The sequence below is a fragment of the Haliotis rufescens genome, unplaced genomic scaffold (genome assembly GCF_023055435.1).
Source record: "Haliotis rufescens isolate VD_foot unplaced genomic scaffold, xgHalRufe1.0.p SCAF_21, whole genome shotgun sequence".
NCBI lineage: Eukaryota > Metazoa > Mollusca > Gastropoda > Lepetellida > Haliotidae > Haliotis > Haliotis rufescens.
The window spans coordinates 12,024,608-12,038,869 of record NW_025963902.1 but is presented as its reverse complement, the minus strand read 5'-3'; the positions used below and the strand labels follow the sequence as shown (position 1 = coordinate 12,038,869).

At 43.5% G+C, this 14,262-nt stretch overlaps 1 protein-coding gene across 1 annotated transcript; it reads left to right on the top strand.

Moving 5' to 3' along the window:
* Positions 1–4,301: 4,301 nt before the first annotated feature.
* Positions 4,302–5,375, top strand: LOC124145731 (toll-like receptor 2). The gene has a single exon (XM_046515625.2). The coding sequence runs from the start codon at positions 4,302–4,304 to the stop codon at positions 5,238–5,240; it is 939 nt and encodes a 312-aa protein (XP_046371581.2). The 3' UTR covers positions 5,241–5,375.
* Positions 5,376–14,262: the final 8,887 nt, after the last annotated feature.

The following is a 14,262-nucleotide window of genomic DNA, read 5'->3' as shown; positions in this document are numbered from 1 at the left end:
ACACACACACGCACGCACGCACGCACGCACACACGCACACACACGCACGCACACACACACACGCACACACGCACACACACACACACACACACACACATACGCACGCACACGCACACGCACACGCACACACACACACACGCACACACATCCCACCCCATACATACTTCATGATAATTACAGACTTTGTCATACAGCGTCTTTCCACATTGAATGAGTGCAGTAGCCGTGTCAGGTCGAAACAAGCTCAAGCCACATTTTGCTTGTCTCCCTGTCAGTATTGCGGTAAACTTTCAGGGGCGGTCGGGTAGCTTTGTGGTTAAAGCGTTCGCTCGTCACGCCAAAGACCCCGGTTCTATTCCCGACATGGGTACAATGTGTGAAGCCCATTTCCGGTGTCCCCCGCCGTGATATTGCTAGAATATTGCTAAAGGCGGCGTAAAACCATACTCACTCACTCACTCGGAAACTTTCAAGTAAATGCCATGCATTTCGGGGTTTAAATAAACTAAAACGGATCAACAAACAAATATCGAGATATTGAAGAACCAATAAATCAAATACGACATGTTAAATATAATTGTTTAAAAAGACACAAATGCATGTACAATACATATCAGTTCCATGGCTTCTCCCAAAAATGTTGGCTGTTATTTTTGCGGTCAATCTTAGGACAAATGTCAAGTATATCAGGTTTAAAATAAAAACAACTTTCAAAATTAAGAAAACTGCTTTGCCAAATGTGACATGTTATATGCAATAATATTTTTAAAAATAGAAATGCACGTATTTTCTATTTTAATTACCCATAAGGCCATATTTCAGAAAAAATGTCAGAAAATATTTCAGAAAAATATTTAAAACAGACCACGCGGAATAATCAGGGCGATGTGGGATTTGAACAAGTGATCATGAGTTCATAGAAATTATTTTAATGGAATCATAATAATTCCAGAGAATCCAAATACAAAAGAGGAACAGACATGTTTTAAGCTTCGAGAGTCAAGCCAAAATTTGATAGTGCGTGATTCTGGCGGATCAGTTAAAACACACATATGTAACATTATTTGCAATGGCCAACTTATACCAAGATCTTTTATCAAACAATTTATGAAGTGATGCTTAAATATATATGTGGGACCAACTAAACATGGCAAACATACTTTGGATTACAGCTGGCTGGGACATAATGGGTTTGTAACGGTTTTATTATTTTCAGTTTGAGCATTCTGTCGATGACAAAAACACCTGACATAACTCACTAGTGTCTGAGTGTCTGAGTTGGGTTTAACGCCGCTTTAAACAGTATTCCAGTTATATCACGGCGTGTCAGCTTAATGTGGGAGGAAAGCCCGAAGTTTTGCAGGTCTCAGACGTTTACCACTCCGGTGAAACCCACGAGCACGGGCATGGTGCTGACAAACCTAGAAACATAATCGGGATTCGAACCAACAATCATAGATTTCTGGCGTGCCTTGCAACACTGCACAACGTTACTCTCTATGAGTGAGTGAGTGAGTGAGTATGGTTTTACGCCGCTTTTAGCAATATTCCAGCAATATCACGGTGGGGGACACCAGAAATGGGCTTCACACATTGTACCCTTGTCGGGAATCGAACCCGGGTTTTCAGCGTGACGAGCGAACGCTTTAACCACTAGGCTACCCGACCGCCCTAACTCACTATGAAGGACATATAACAATATAACAATATATCAAAATAACAATATAAATGTAAGGATATTATGTCCAAGATGATTGACATGAGCTACGTATACTAAACCGAAAATATAGGTAATTATCCGGAAAATATAAAATAAATCTTTAAGGCTGCCCTGGAAAACGCCTTGTGGTATGAAACAGGACGTAGATAAGTCTTATAAATCACTGTGCGCCGTCTAGTCGACACATTGACTCTGTGAAGCTAATCACTAATTATTGAACAGGAACGTTCCACAGCATTCCATGTTTGTGCCCGAGTTCATCATAGACTTACCAAGGAGATCTCATACAAGTAGGGAACTGTCGCAGTATTGTGAGTATATTATTTTTGGATTATCGTGCATTGGTATCCCTTACATTTGGTCACGTTATTGTTTTGTATTTTTGTGGAAAAAAAACACGTATCTGTTGAAATGATGGAACAAACTTGTGTAGTTTACTGCTCTTTTTTGTTCGAATGATATCTGCTGAAGCTGTGCAGAGTTGCGTCACTGATGCGCGCCAGAAACCTGTGATTGTGAATCCAGGCCTGCCTTGATAATGTTTCTAGGTTTGTCTGCACCATGCCCATGCTCATGGGTTTCACCAAAGTGGTAAACGTCTGAGACCTGCGTCACTTCGGGCTTTCCTCCCACATAAAGCAGACACGCCGCGATATAACTGGAATACTGTTAAAAGCACCATACCCGTGGTAAAACTCGCAGATCTGCATCACATTGTGGTATAAATTGAATACTTTTCATAGAGGAATTCAAACAAACTCACTCACTTACTTGCAAATGGTTGCCTTGAACGTTACTGACATGAAACATTTTCCTGCCTGAAACAATTAATCACTCACTCACTCACTATTTCACTCACTCACCCACCCTCACTCACTCACTCACCCACCCATACACCCACTCACTCACTCACTCACTCACTCACTAAACCACTCAACCACCCACCCACCCACTCACTCACTCACTCACTCACTCGCCCACTCACTCACTCACTATTTCACTCACTCACCCACCCTCACTCACTCACTCACTCACTCACTCACTCACCCACCCAAACACCCACTCACTCACTCACTCAACCACTCAACAACCCACCCACCCACCCACATACCCACTCACTCAACCCACTCACTCACTCACCCACCCATCCACCCATCCACCCACCCATCCACCCATACACTCACTCACTCACTCATTCACTCACTCACTCACTCAACCTCTCAACCACCCACCCACCCACTCAGTCACTCACCCATACACCCACTCACTCACTCACCCACTCACTCAACCTCTCAACCACCCACACACCCACTCACTCGTTTTCATTTACTATCTTCAGAACACAGACCAGATCATGAGGAAACTTCAGAGCCTAGTCATCCTTGCAGTTTTTACATGGGTTCCAGTCTCCCTTGTGATTCCGACATTGATGAAGAGGTTGAACTGCTACCAGGGATGTGATTGCAGTAAGCAATCAGAAATTTACATGCGCTGCAGGTACCTCAACTTGACCGAAAAGGTCCTACCCCTGCCTCCAAAACAGTCCATGTGCATGACGACAACAGTATATCTTGAGGACGGCATCATTCCATGTCTGTCACAGAGCCATGTTTCCAAGTATTCTCCATATATGTTAGTAGCCCTCAGTCTGAGAAATAATTCCATCGTAAACATTGATGGGAATGCCTTCACCAACTTGACATATTTGGAGACACTTGATCTGTCACAGAACTTCCTAAGCGAGGCTATTCTCAAGGAAGTGTTCTCTGGAATTGCGTTGACTTCAATCAACAAACTGAATATCAGTTCCATGAATCTTGCAAACGTTTCTGATAACTTGTTTGAACATTTGAAAAATATTCCGAACTTCCATCTTCTGTATCTCAATAACACTGCTAGCTTCCCATTAGGCTCATTAATGCGCATAACTAATATGACCTCACTTGACTTTAATAAAAATAATTTAATAAATATAAATCTGAAGATAGCCCTTTTCGCCTCTCTACGCTATCTGAATTTTGACAACAATAAGTTTTATGCATTTCCCGATTTTTGTTTTCGAGAAATCAATAGTACACGTTTCCCCCAACTTACACATCTCTCTATACAGTGGAATCAGATGAGGTATCTGAAGAAACAGCACTACAATTGCCTGCTTGGAATCACGAACTTGTCTTTAAATGGCAATCTATTTAGTGAACTAAAATCAAACCAGTTTGCAATGTTTCCGATGTTGTACAAAATCACCCTATCCTATGTTGGATGTGCAATGCACAATATCGAACGAGCTGTGTTTAATAACTCGGCGTTAAAACAAATCTTTTTCCGTGAAAATCATATATGGTTCAGACAGGCTGAGGTTGACTTGCGGGTATTTGAAGGATGTTCTACACTCGAGTTGCTGGATCTCAATGATAATGTTTTTCAAATAACCACTGAAAACGAGTTAAACACACTACTTGGAGATCTCAAATCCCTCAAAGTTTTGGTTATGGGAGGCACAGGCCTTCGTTTTATACCACAGGTTATAACGGAGCGCTTAACTAATATTGGTAGTCTTGCACTGTACCGGAACTCTATAATGGGATGGAAGTCAAATACATTTGAGAATATGACGAAGTTGAAAAAGTTATACTTGTCAAGTAATCAAATCACAACACTAGAAGAGAACATTTTACCACTAGAATTAAGGAAAAATATAACAGACATTGAACTGGCCCGAAACCCCTTTTCTTGTACGTGCACCATAAATTGGTTGATCCAATGGATGCGTACAAAACCAAACAAGTTTGGTTTCAAGAAGTATGCGAGTCACAAAGCAACATACAATTGCTCAAGTCCGCCAAGTCTGAAAGGTGTACATCTGTTAGATGTGAAGATGTCGGAAATCACATGTTTAATGGATAAAGAAGTGAAAGTTACAACTCTTACCTTAAGTGTTGTGCTTATAGCGTTCCTGGTGACAGGGGCAGTGATGTATCGTTACCGTTGGCACATCCGATACTTCATCTACATGGTCAGATATAGTCGACGTCAGGAGGTGGACAACGCCGACTACGAATATGACGCATTTGTAGCCTATTGTGCACCAGATCGCACCTGGGTCATTAAGACTCTACTTCCAGTTCTTGAAGGCAAGGAGAACCTTAAACTTTGCCTTCATGATAGAGACTTTCAAGTTGGAAAATTAATTGTTGATAACATCGTTGACTCAATTCAAGGAAGTCGGAAAATTATTATCGTCCTCTCCAACGAGTTTGCCCAGAGTGGATGGTGCCAGTTTGAGCTGAATCTCATCCAGCGTCACGTGCTCGAAAATGGACAGCGCCTCCTGGTGGTGGTGATGCTGGAGGAGATAGACACACGTCACGTGACCAAAGCTATGAGAGCCATGTTGCAGACGACAACCTACCTGATGTGGGGCGAGGAAGAGTATGCCAGAAAAGCCTTCTTCAACAGACTGAGGATGTTACTTCATAAATCAACTGGACATCAAGGGAGAAGAAGATTATCAGTGTAGTGGGCTGTCTTGACAGGCCAACCTCGTATGACTGGAATAATGCCGAATGCGGCGTTAAACACCAACGCGGTCACGAATTGGAAGAAGCGGATCATGCGGGAATAAAGAGCTTAGAACGCCTGTTCACACAAAATGTTCCTATTTTATAATGCTTGCCTATTTAGACAGATTTTTATTTTGTCAAATTATGTTATTATGTTATGTAAGATCATTTTCTGAATTGAAGTTCTATTAAATACATCTAACAGCATCCAGTGTTATACGTTCTATTCCTATCGTGTAACAAACATGGGGCACGGGTGGCCCAGTCGTCTAAGGCGCCGCGATTCCCTGTGCAGAGTTGTGTCCCCTGGACACGCCAGAAACCTATGGTTGTGGGTTCGAATCCCGGTTCACCCTGATTATGTTTCTAGGTTTGTCAGCACCATACCCGTGCTCGTGGGTTTCACCGAAGCGGTAAACGTCTGAGACCTGCATCACTTCGGGCTTTCCTCCCACATTAAGCTGACACGCCGTGATATAACTGGAATAATGTTAAAAGCGGCGTTAAACCCAACTCACTCACTCACTCACTGTAACAAACAGATATATTAATAGTTCTAGTGTAGACATGTAAAAACCAATCTTCAATTAAATACCGTCTTTACTTGTATATGGATTAATTTCAGTTAAAATTAAAGCGGCTATGTAGTCCAATTTTATGTCACAACAAGCACGTCATTTCTGAAAAGGAAATTATTATGAAACCGTATAATCGATTCAGTCCTATACAACACGAAACCAATCGTTTGGAATTCCTCTAAATTACACCCGGGGGATATTTATTTGTTCAGTCCGAGTTTGTTTAGCCACTGTTGTCATCTGACTATGTCGAGGATGGCAACGGGCAATTGAGGACAATTTGTCATCAAATGTCACCAGACGCGTAATGAGAAAACAATCTGTGAAATGCTAACCTTCCTCAAAAAACACTATTCACGAGACTTTATGACAAAAGGGATGATTTCGACTTTCCAATTGTCAACTTTCTCTTTATGTCGAGCAATACTTTTTCCATTTTTTTGGTGTCTACATTTCAGAACTTCCAACAGAGCATGTTCTCTCTGCGAAGATTTCCAACAGCGTCTTACTACTCTTACTCAGAAGTTGTTTGTTAAGGGTTACAACATTTAAGCCCTCACTCAAGCTTTATGTGAACGAGATTTCAAAAGTTGACGTGTCAGTAACACGCTTGACTGGCATGTGAGATAACTTACTGGCTATAAATTACAAGAATTACTTCCCTAGACCAGGTCACACACGTACACGCCTGTTATGAGATGTATGGTAATGCGTGTACGTTATTATCATACACTAAGATCATGAGAATCGGTCAGCTTTGGATGAATACAAAACTCTATGTGACATGCTTTATGCAGAAATTGCGGTGTCTCCTCAAACAAAAATAACACAAATTATCCGGTATATATATAACCCAAAGTCATCATAACAAGTGTTTGTGCGTCTGTGTGTCTGTGCTTCTCTGTGTGTGTGTGTGTGTGTGTGTGTGTGTGTGTGTCTGTGTGTGTGTCTGTCTGTCTGCCTGTGTGCGTATGTGTGTGTGCAATTGTATGTGTGTCTGGGTGTGTGTCTGTCTGACTCTGTGTGTGTCTGTGTAATTCTGTGTGAGCCTCTGTGCGTATGTGTGTGCAATTGTCTGTGTGTCTGTGTGTGTCCGTGTTTTGTGTGTGTCTGGGTGTGTGTCTGTCTCTGTGTGTGCCTGTGTAATTCTGTGTGAGCCTCTGTGCGTATGTGTGTGTGCAATTGTCTGTGTGTCTGTGTGTGTCCGTGTTTTGTGTGTCTGGGTGTGTGCCTGTCTCTGTGTGTGTCTGTGTATGTCTGTATGAGCCTATGTCTGTCTGTTTCTATGTGTGTGTGTGTTTGTGTGTGTGTCTGTATACATGTGTTTGTGCATATGTGTGTGTCTGTATCTGTGTATCGGTGACTACGTCTCAGTGTGTATGTCTCTGTGAGTGTGTGTATGTAAATTATATGTATGTGAGTGTCTGCCTCTGTGTGTCTGTGTCTGCAGGTCTGTCTGAGTTTGTCTGAATCTGTGTGAGTGGTTGTCTGAAAATGTATATGGGCTTGTGTTCGTGTCTATGTGTGTCTGTTTCTGCGCGTCTGTGTGTATACATGCATGCATGTTTGTGAGTGTGTGTGTGTCTATGTCTGGGTCTATGTCTGTCTGTCTAACTGTGTCTTTGGACATGTTGATTAGTGCATGCGTGTATGTCCATGTACCTGTGTGTCTGTATCTATGTGTGTGTGTCTGTATCTATGTGCGTGCGTGCGTGCGTGCGTGCGTGCGTGCGTGCGTGCGTGCGTGCGTGCGTGTGTGTGTGTGTGTGTGTGTGTGTGTGTGTGTGTGTGTGTGTGTGTGTGTGTGTGTGTGTGTGTGTGTGTGTGTGTGTGTGTGTGTGTGGGTGTGTGTTATGAGGGCACTGGGATAACATTGTTCCAGAAAAGAGCTCTATTGTAAAGGTAAACACTACTGACCCTTATACTAGCAATCAGGCCAGTCACTGAGTCTGACCACCTTATCACTTTACGATAAACATACATTGTAACCCGGAATCACCACGACTTGAGTGAGTGAGTGAGTGATTGACGAGCGAGGGCTTTAACCACTAGGCAACCCCACCACCCCACCACCCCACCACCCCTCCACGGATGTAACATTTAGCGTCTTTATACATCCTTTGTACCTCATGTCATTTCAAAGCCAACGATGATTTGGTAGCAGAACATTATTTATATATTCGTACACTTGTACTTAAGAGTTGCAATTTGTACGTTGACATATGTAATAATTAGTGATAACAAATGGTTTATTAAAAGAATTGCTGCCACGTGCTTTTTAACTCAACCTGGTCTTAACTGAATTTACACATCAAAAAACACAAGAGTCGGGATGATTTTATAGTATAACTTTATATGAGAAGAACAACTGTCTATAAGGTTCATGGATGTACAGTAGACTACGGTTAAAAAAAACACGCTTATAACGAACTGACGGATATAACGAACTTACTTTTTGGTCCCGACTATTTGTTGTAGTTATGATGTATATATGCTTATAACGAACTACGGTTATAACGAACTAAAATTTGTAGTCCCTTTGAGTGTGTTATAACCGTAGTTTACTGTAGTATAATTATCTATAAGATGATCCTGATGGTCATCCAACATAATTGCACGTATATTTACTTGTCTTTCTCTGTTTTTATGCTACAATGTACTGCACACGTTTAAATGTAGTGAACTTAATGTTATTAGATCTAGAAATGATGAGGATCAACTTCCTTCATTTCTGTGCCGTTCCCGCTTTCTGGTATCACCATATCATTCAGGTGTCACTATCACCTTCAGGTGTCACTATCACCTTCAGGTGGGCACTCTCTCCTTCAGGTGTCACTCTCTCCTTCAGGGGTCACTCTCACCTTCAGGTGTCATTATCACCTTCAGGTGTCACTATCACCTTCAGGTGTCACTCTCTCCTTCAGGTGTCCCTCTCTCCTTCAGGTGTCACTCTCACCTTCAGGTGTCACTCTCACCTTCAGGTGTCATTATCACCTTCAGGTGTCACTCTCTCCTTCAGTTGTCACTCTCTCCTTCAGGTGTCACTATCACTTGTAGATATCATTCTCTCCTTCAGGTGTCACTCTCTCCTTCAGGTGTCACTCTCTTCTTCAGGTGTCACTCTCACCTTCAGGTGTCACTCTCTCCTTCAGGTGTCACTCTCTCCTTCAGGTGTCATTATCACCTTCAGGTGTCATTATCACCTTCAGGTGTCACTCTCTCCTTCAGTTGTCACTCTCTCCTTCAGGTGTCACTATCACTTGTAGAAATCATTCTCTCCTTCAGGTGTCACTCTCTCCTTCAGGTGTCACTCTCTCCTTCAGGTGTCATTATCACCTTCAGGTGTCACTATCACCTTCAGGTGTCACTCTCTCCTTCAGGTGTCCCTCTCTCCTTCAGGTGTCACTCTCACCTTCAGGTGTCACTCTCACCTTCAGGTGTCATTATCACCTTCAGGTGTCACTCTCTCCTTCAGCTGTCACTCTCTCCTTCAGGTGTCACACTTTCCATATTGTGTCACTCTCTCTCTTGTAGGTGTCACTCTTTCTTGTAGATGTCACTCTCTCCTTCAGGTGTCACTCTCTCTTGTAGGTGTCACTTCTTCTTCCTTCAAGTGTCACACTTTCCTTAATGTGTCACTCCCTATTCAGGGTGAATCTCCTTTTCCTGTGTCACTCTCTCCTACTGGTGTCAATGTCCTTAAGGTGTCACTCCCGATGTCACGTGTCACACCCGATGTCACGTGTCACACTCTCCTTCTGGTGTCCAATTGTCCTTAATCTGTCACTCCCTTTGCCACGTGTTACTCTCTCTTACAGATGTCACACGCTCCTATTGTGTCACTCCCTCTTACAGGTGTCACTACCTATGTCACGTGTCACTGTCTATGCAAGGTGGCACTCCCGATGTCACGTGTCACGCTCTCCTTCTGGTGTCAATCTGAATGTTCGAGATATGTCTGTTTACTTGCTATTGAGTAATGTGTCTATAAACACTGGTATTGAAGATATATGTGATTAGAATATGTACACACGTTATCTTTTCCTTCCCTGAATAAAACGTGTGTGTACGATGGCTGTCCTGTATATTTTTGTATCGTTCAGACAGTAGATATTTACTGCACAGCAATTATATTTCCCAAGAACATTTATCTAACCACACCTACATGTATCTTGGGAATACTTCATATCTAAACCGGGGGCACGGGTGGCCCAGTCGTCTTAGGCGCCGCGATTCCCTGTGCAGAGTTGTATCCCTTGGTGCACGCCAGAAACCTGTGATTGTGGGTTCGAATCCCGGTTCGCCCCGATTATGTTTCTAGGTTTCTCAGCACCATACTCGTGCTCGTGGGTTTCATCGAAGTGGTAAACGTCTGAGACCTGCATCACTTCGGGCTTTCCTCCAACATTAAGCTGACACGCCGCGATATAACTGGAATACTGTTAAAAGCGGCATTAAACCCAACTCACTCACTCACTCCATCAACGGTCGGTTTATCATGCAAATACTACAACCGTCCTCATCAACATAGTTGTAGTCAATACCATCACTGCCATCTTCAGTACACCGGTGGATTCATCTCTTGCCATGTAGGGGCGGCGGGGTAGCCTAGTTGTTAATGCGTTCGCTCGTCACGCAGAAGACCTAGGTTCTATTCCCTAAATGGGTATAATGTGTGAAGCCCATTTCTGGTGTACCCCGCCGCGATATTGCAGGAATTTTGCAAAAATCGGCGAAAACAATACTCACTCACTCACTCACTCACTCACGCACTCACGTCTGTGTGAGCCTATGTCTGTCTGTTTCTATGTGTGTGTGTGTGTTTGTGTGTGTGTCTGTATACATGTGTTTGTGCATATGTGTGTGTCTGTATCTGTGTATCGGTGACTACGTCTCAGTGTGTATGTCTCTGTGAGTGTGTGTATGTAAATTATATGTATGTGAGTGTCTGCCTCTGTGTGTCTGTGTCTGCAGGTCTGTCTGAGTGTGTCTGAATCTGTGTGAGTGGTTGTCTGAAAATGTATATGGGCTTGTGTTCGTGTCTATGTGTGTCTGTTTCTGCGCGTCTGTGTATATACATGTATGCATGTTTGTGAGTGTGTGTGTGTCTATGTCTGGGTCTATGTCTGTCTGTCTAACTGTGTCTTTGGACATGTTGATTAGTGCACGCGTGTATGTCCATGTACCTGTGTGTCTGTATCTATGTGTGTGTGTCTGTATCTATGTGCGTGCGTGCGTGCGTGTGTGTGTGTGTGTGTGTGTGTGTGTGTGTGTGGGGGGGGGGGGGTGGGGGGGGTGGGGGTGGGTGTGGGTGTGGGTGTGTGGGTGTGTTTGTGTGGGTGGGTGGGTGTTATGAGGGCACTGGGATAACATTGTTCCAGAAAAGAGCTCTATTGTAAAGGTAAACACTACTGACCCTTATACTAGCAATCAGGCCAGTCACTGAGTCTGACCACCTTATCACTTTACGATAAACATACATTGTAACCCGGAATCACCACGACTTGAGTGAGTGAGTGAGTGATTGACGAGCGAGGGCTTTAACCACTAGGCAACCCCACCACCCCACCACCCCACCACCCCTGCACCCCATCACCCCTCCACGGATGTAACATTTAGCGTCTTTATACATCCTTTGTACCTCATGTCATTTCAAAGCCATCGATGATTTGGTAGCAGAACATTATTTATATATTCGTACACTTGTACTAAAGAGTTGCAATTTGTACGTTGACATATGTAATAATTAGTGATAACAAATGGTTTATTAAAAGAACTGCTGCCACGTGCTTTTTAACTCAACCTGGTCTTAACTGAATTTACACACCAAAAAACACAAGAGTCGGGATGATTTTATAGTATAACTTTATATGAGAAGTACAACTGTCTATAAGGTTCATGGATGTACAGTAGACTACGGTTAAAACAAACACGCTTATAACGAACTGACGGATATAACGAACTTACTTTTTGGTCCCGACTATTTGTTGTAGTTATGATGTACATGTATATATGCTTATAACGAACTACGGTTATAACGAACTAAAATTTGTAGTCCCTTGAGTTCGTTATAACCGTAGTTTACTGTAGTATAATTATCTATAAGATGATCCTGATGGTCATCCAACATAATTGCACGTATATTTACTTGTCTTTCTCTGTTTTTATGCTACAATGTACTGCACACGTTTAAATGTAGTGAACTTAATGTTATTAGATCTAGAAATGATGAGGATCAACTTCCTTCATTTCTGTGCCGTTCCCGCTTTCTGGTATCACCATATCATTCAGGTGTCACTATCACCTTCAGGTGTCACTATCACCTTCAGGTGTCACTCTCTCCTTCAGTTGTCACTCTCTCCTTCAGGAGTCACTATCACTTGTAGATATCATTCTCTCCTTCAGGTGTCACTCTCTCCTTCAGGTGTCACTCTCTTCTTCAGGTGTCACTCTCACCTTCAGGTGTCACTATCACCTTCAGGTGTCACTCTCACCTTCAGGTGTCACTCTCTCCTTCAGGTGTCATTATCACCTTCAGGTGTCACTATCACCTTCAGGTGTCACTCTCTCCTTCAGGTGTCCCTCTCTCCTTCAGGTGTCACTCTCACCTTCAGGTGTCATTATCACCTTCAGGTGTCACTCTCTCCTTCAGTTGTCACTCTCTCCTTCAGGTGTCACTATCACTTGTAGATATCATTCTCTCCTTCAGGTGTCACTTTCTCCTTCAGGTGTCACTCTCTCCTTCAGGTGTCACTCTCTTCTTCAGGTGTCACTCTCACCTTCAGGTGTCACTCTCACCTTCAGGTGTCACTCTCTCCTTCAGGTGTCACTCTCTCCTTCAGGTGTCATTATCACCTTCAGGTGTCACTCTCACCTTCAGGTCTCATTATCACCTTCAGGTGTCACTCTCTCCTTCAGCTGTCACTCTCTCCTTCAGGTGTCACACTTTCCATAATGTGTCACTCTCTCTCTTGTAGGTGTCACTCTCACTTGTAGATGTCACTCTCTCCTTCAGGTGTCACTCTCTCTTGTAGGTGTCACTTCTTCTTCCTTCAAGTGTCACACTTTCCTTAATGTGTCACTCCCTATTCAGGGTGAATCTCCTTTTCCTGTGTCACTCTCTCCTACTGGTGTCAATGTCCTTAAGGTGTCACTCCCGATGTCACGTGTCACACCCGATGTCACGTGTCACACTCTCCTTCTGGTGTCCCATTGTCCTTAATCTGTCACTCCCTTTGCCACGTGTTACTCTCTCTTACAGATGTCACACGCTCCTTTTGTGTCACTCCCTCCTACAGGTGTCACTACCTATGTCACGTGTCACTGTCTATGCAAGGTGGCACTCCCGATGTCACGTGTCACGCTCTCCTTCTGGTGTCAATCTGAATGTTCGAGATATGTCTGTTTACTTGCCATTGATTAATGTGTCTATAAACACTGGTATTGAGGATATATGTGATTAGAATATGTACATACGTTATCTTTTCCTTCCCTGAATAAAACGTGTGTGTACGATGGCTGTCCTGTATATTTTTGTATCGTTCAGACAATAGATATTTACTGCACAGCAATTATATTTCCCAAGAACATTTATCTAACCACACCTACATGTATCTTGGGAATACTTCATATCTAAACCGGGGGCACGGGTGGCCCAGTCGTCTTAGGCGCCGCGATTCCCTGTGCAGAGTTGTGTCCCTTGGGCACGCCAGAAACCTGTGATTGTGGGTTCGAATCCCGGTTCGCCCGATTATGTTTCTAGGTTTCTCAGCACCATACTCGTGCTCGTGGGTTTCACCGAAGTGATAAACGTCTGAGACCTGCATCACTTCGGGCTTTCCTCCAACATTAAGCTGACACGCCGCGATATAACTGGAATACTGTTAAAAGCGGCATTAAACCCAACTCACTCACTCACTCCCTCAAGGGTCGGTTTATCATGCAAATACTACAACCGTCCTCATCAACATAGTTGTAGTCAATACCATCACTGCCATCTTCAGTACACCGGTGGATTCATCTCTTGCCATGTAGGGGCGGCGGGGTAGCCTAGTTGTTAATGCGTTCGCTCGTCACGCAGAAGACCTAGGTTCTATTCCCTAAATGGGTATAATGTGTGAAGCCCATTTCTGGTGTACCCCGCCGCGATATTGCAGGAATTTTGCAAAAATCGGCGAAAACAATACTCACTCACTCACTCACTCACTCACTCACTCACTCACGCACTCACTCACTCACTCACTCACTCACTCACTCACTCACTCACTCACTCACTCACTCACTCACTCACTCACGCACTCACTCACTCACTCACTCACGCACTCACGCACTCACTCACTCACTCACTCACTCACTCACGCACTCACGCACTCACTCACTCACTCACTCACTCACTCACTCA

Coding starts and splice junctions, on each gene's coding strand:
- LOC124145731 (XM_046515625.2), top strand. CDS start 4,302: ATGGGATGGAAGTCAAATACATTTGAGAATATGACGAAGTTGAAAAAG.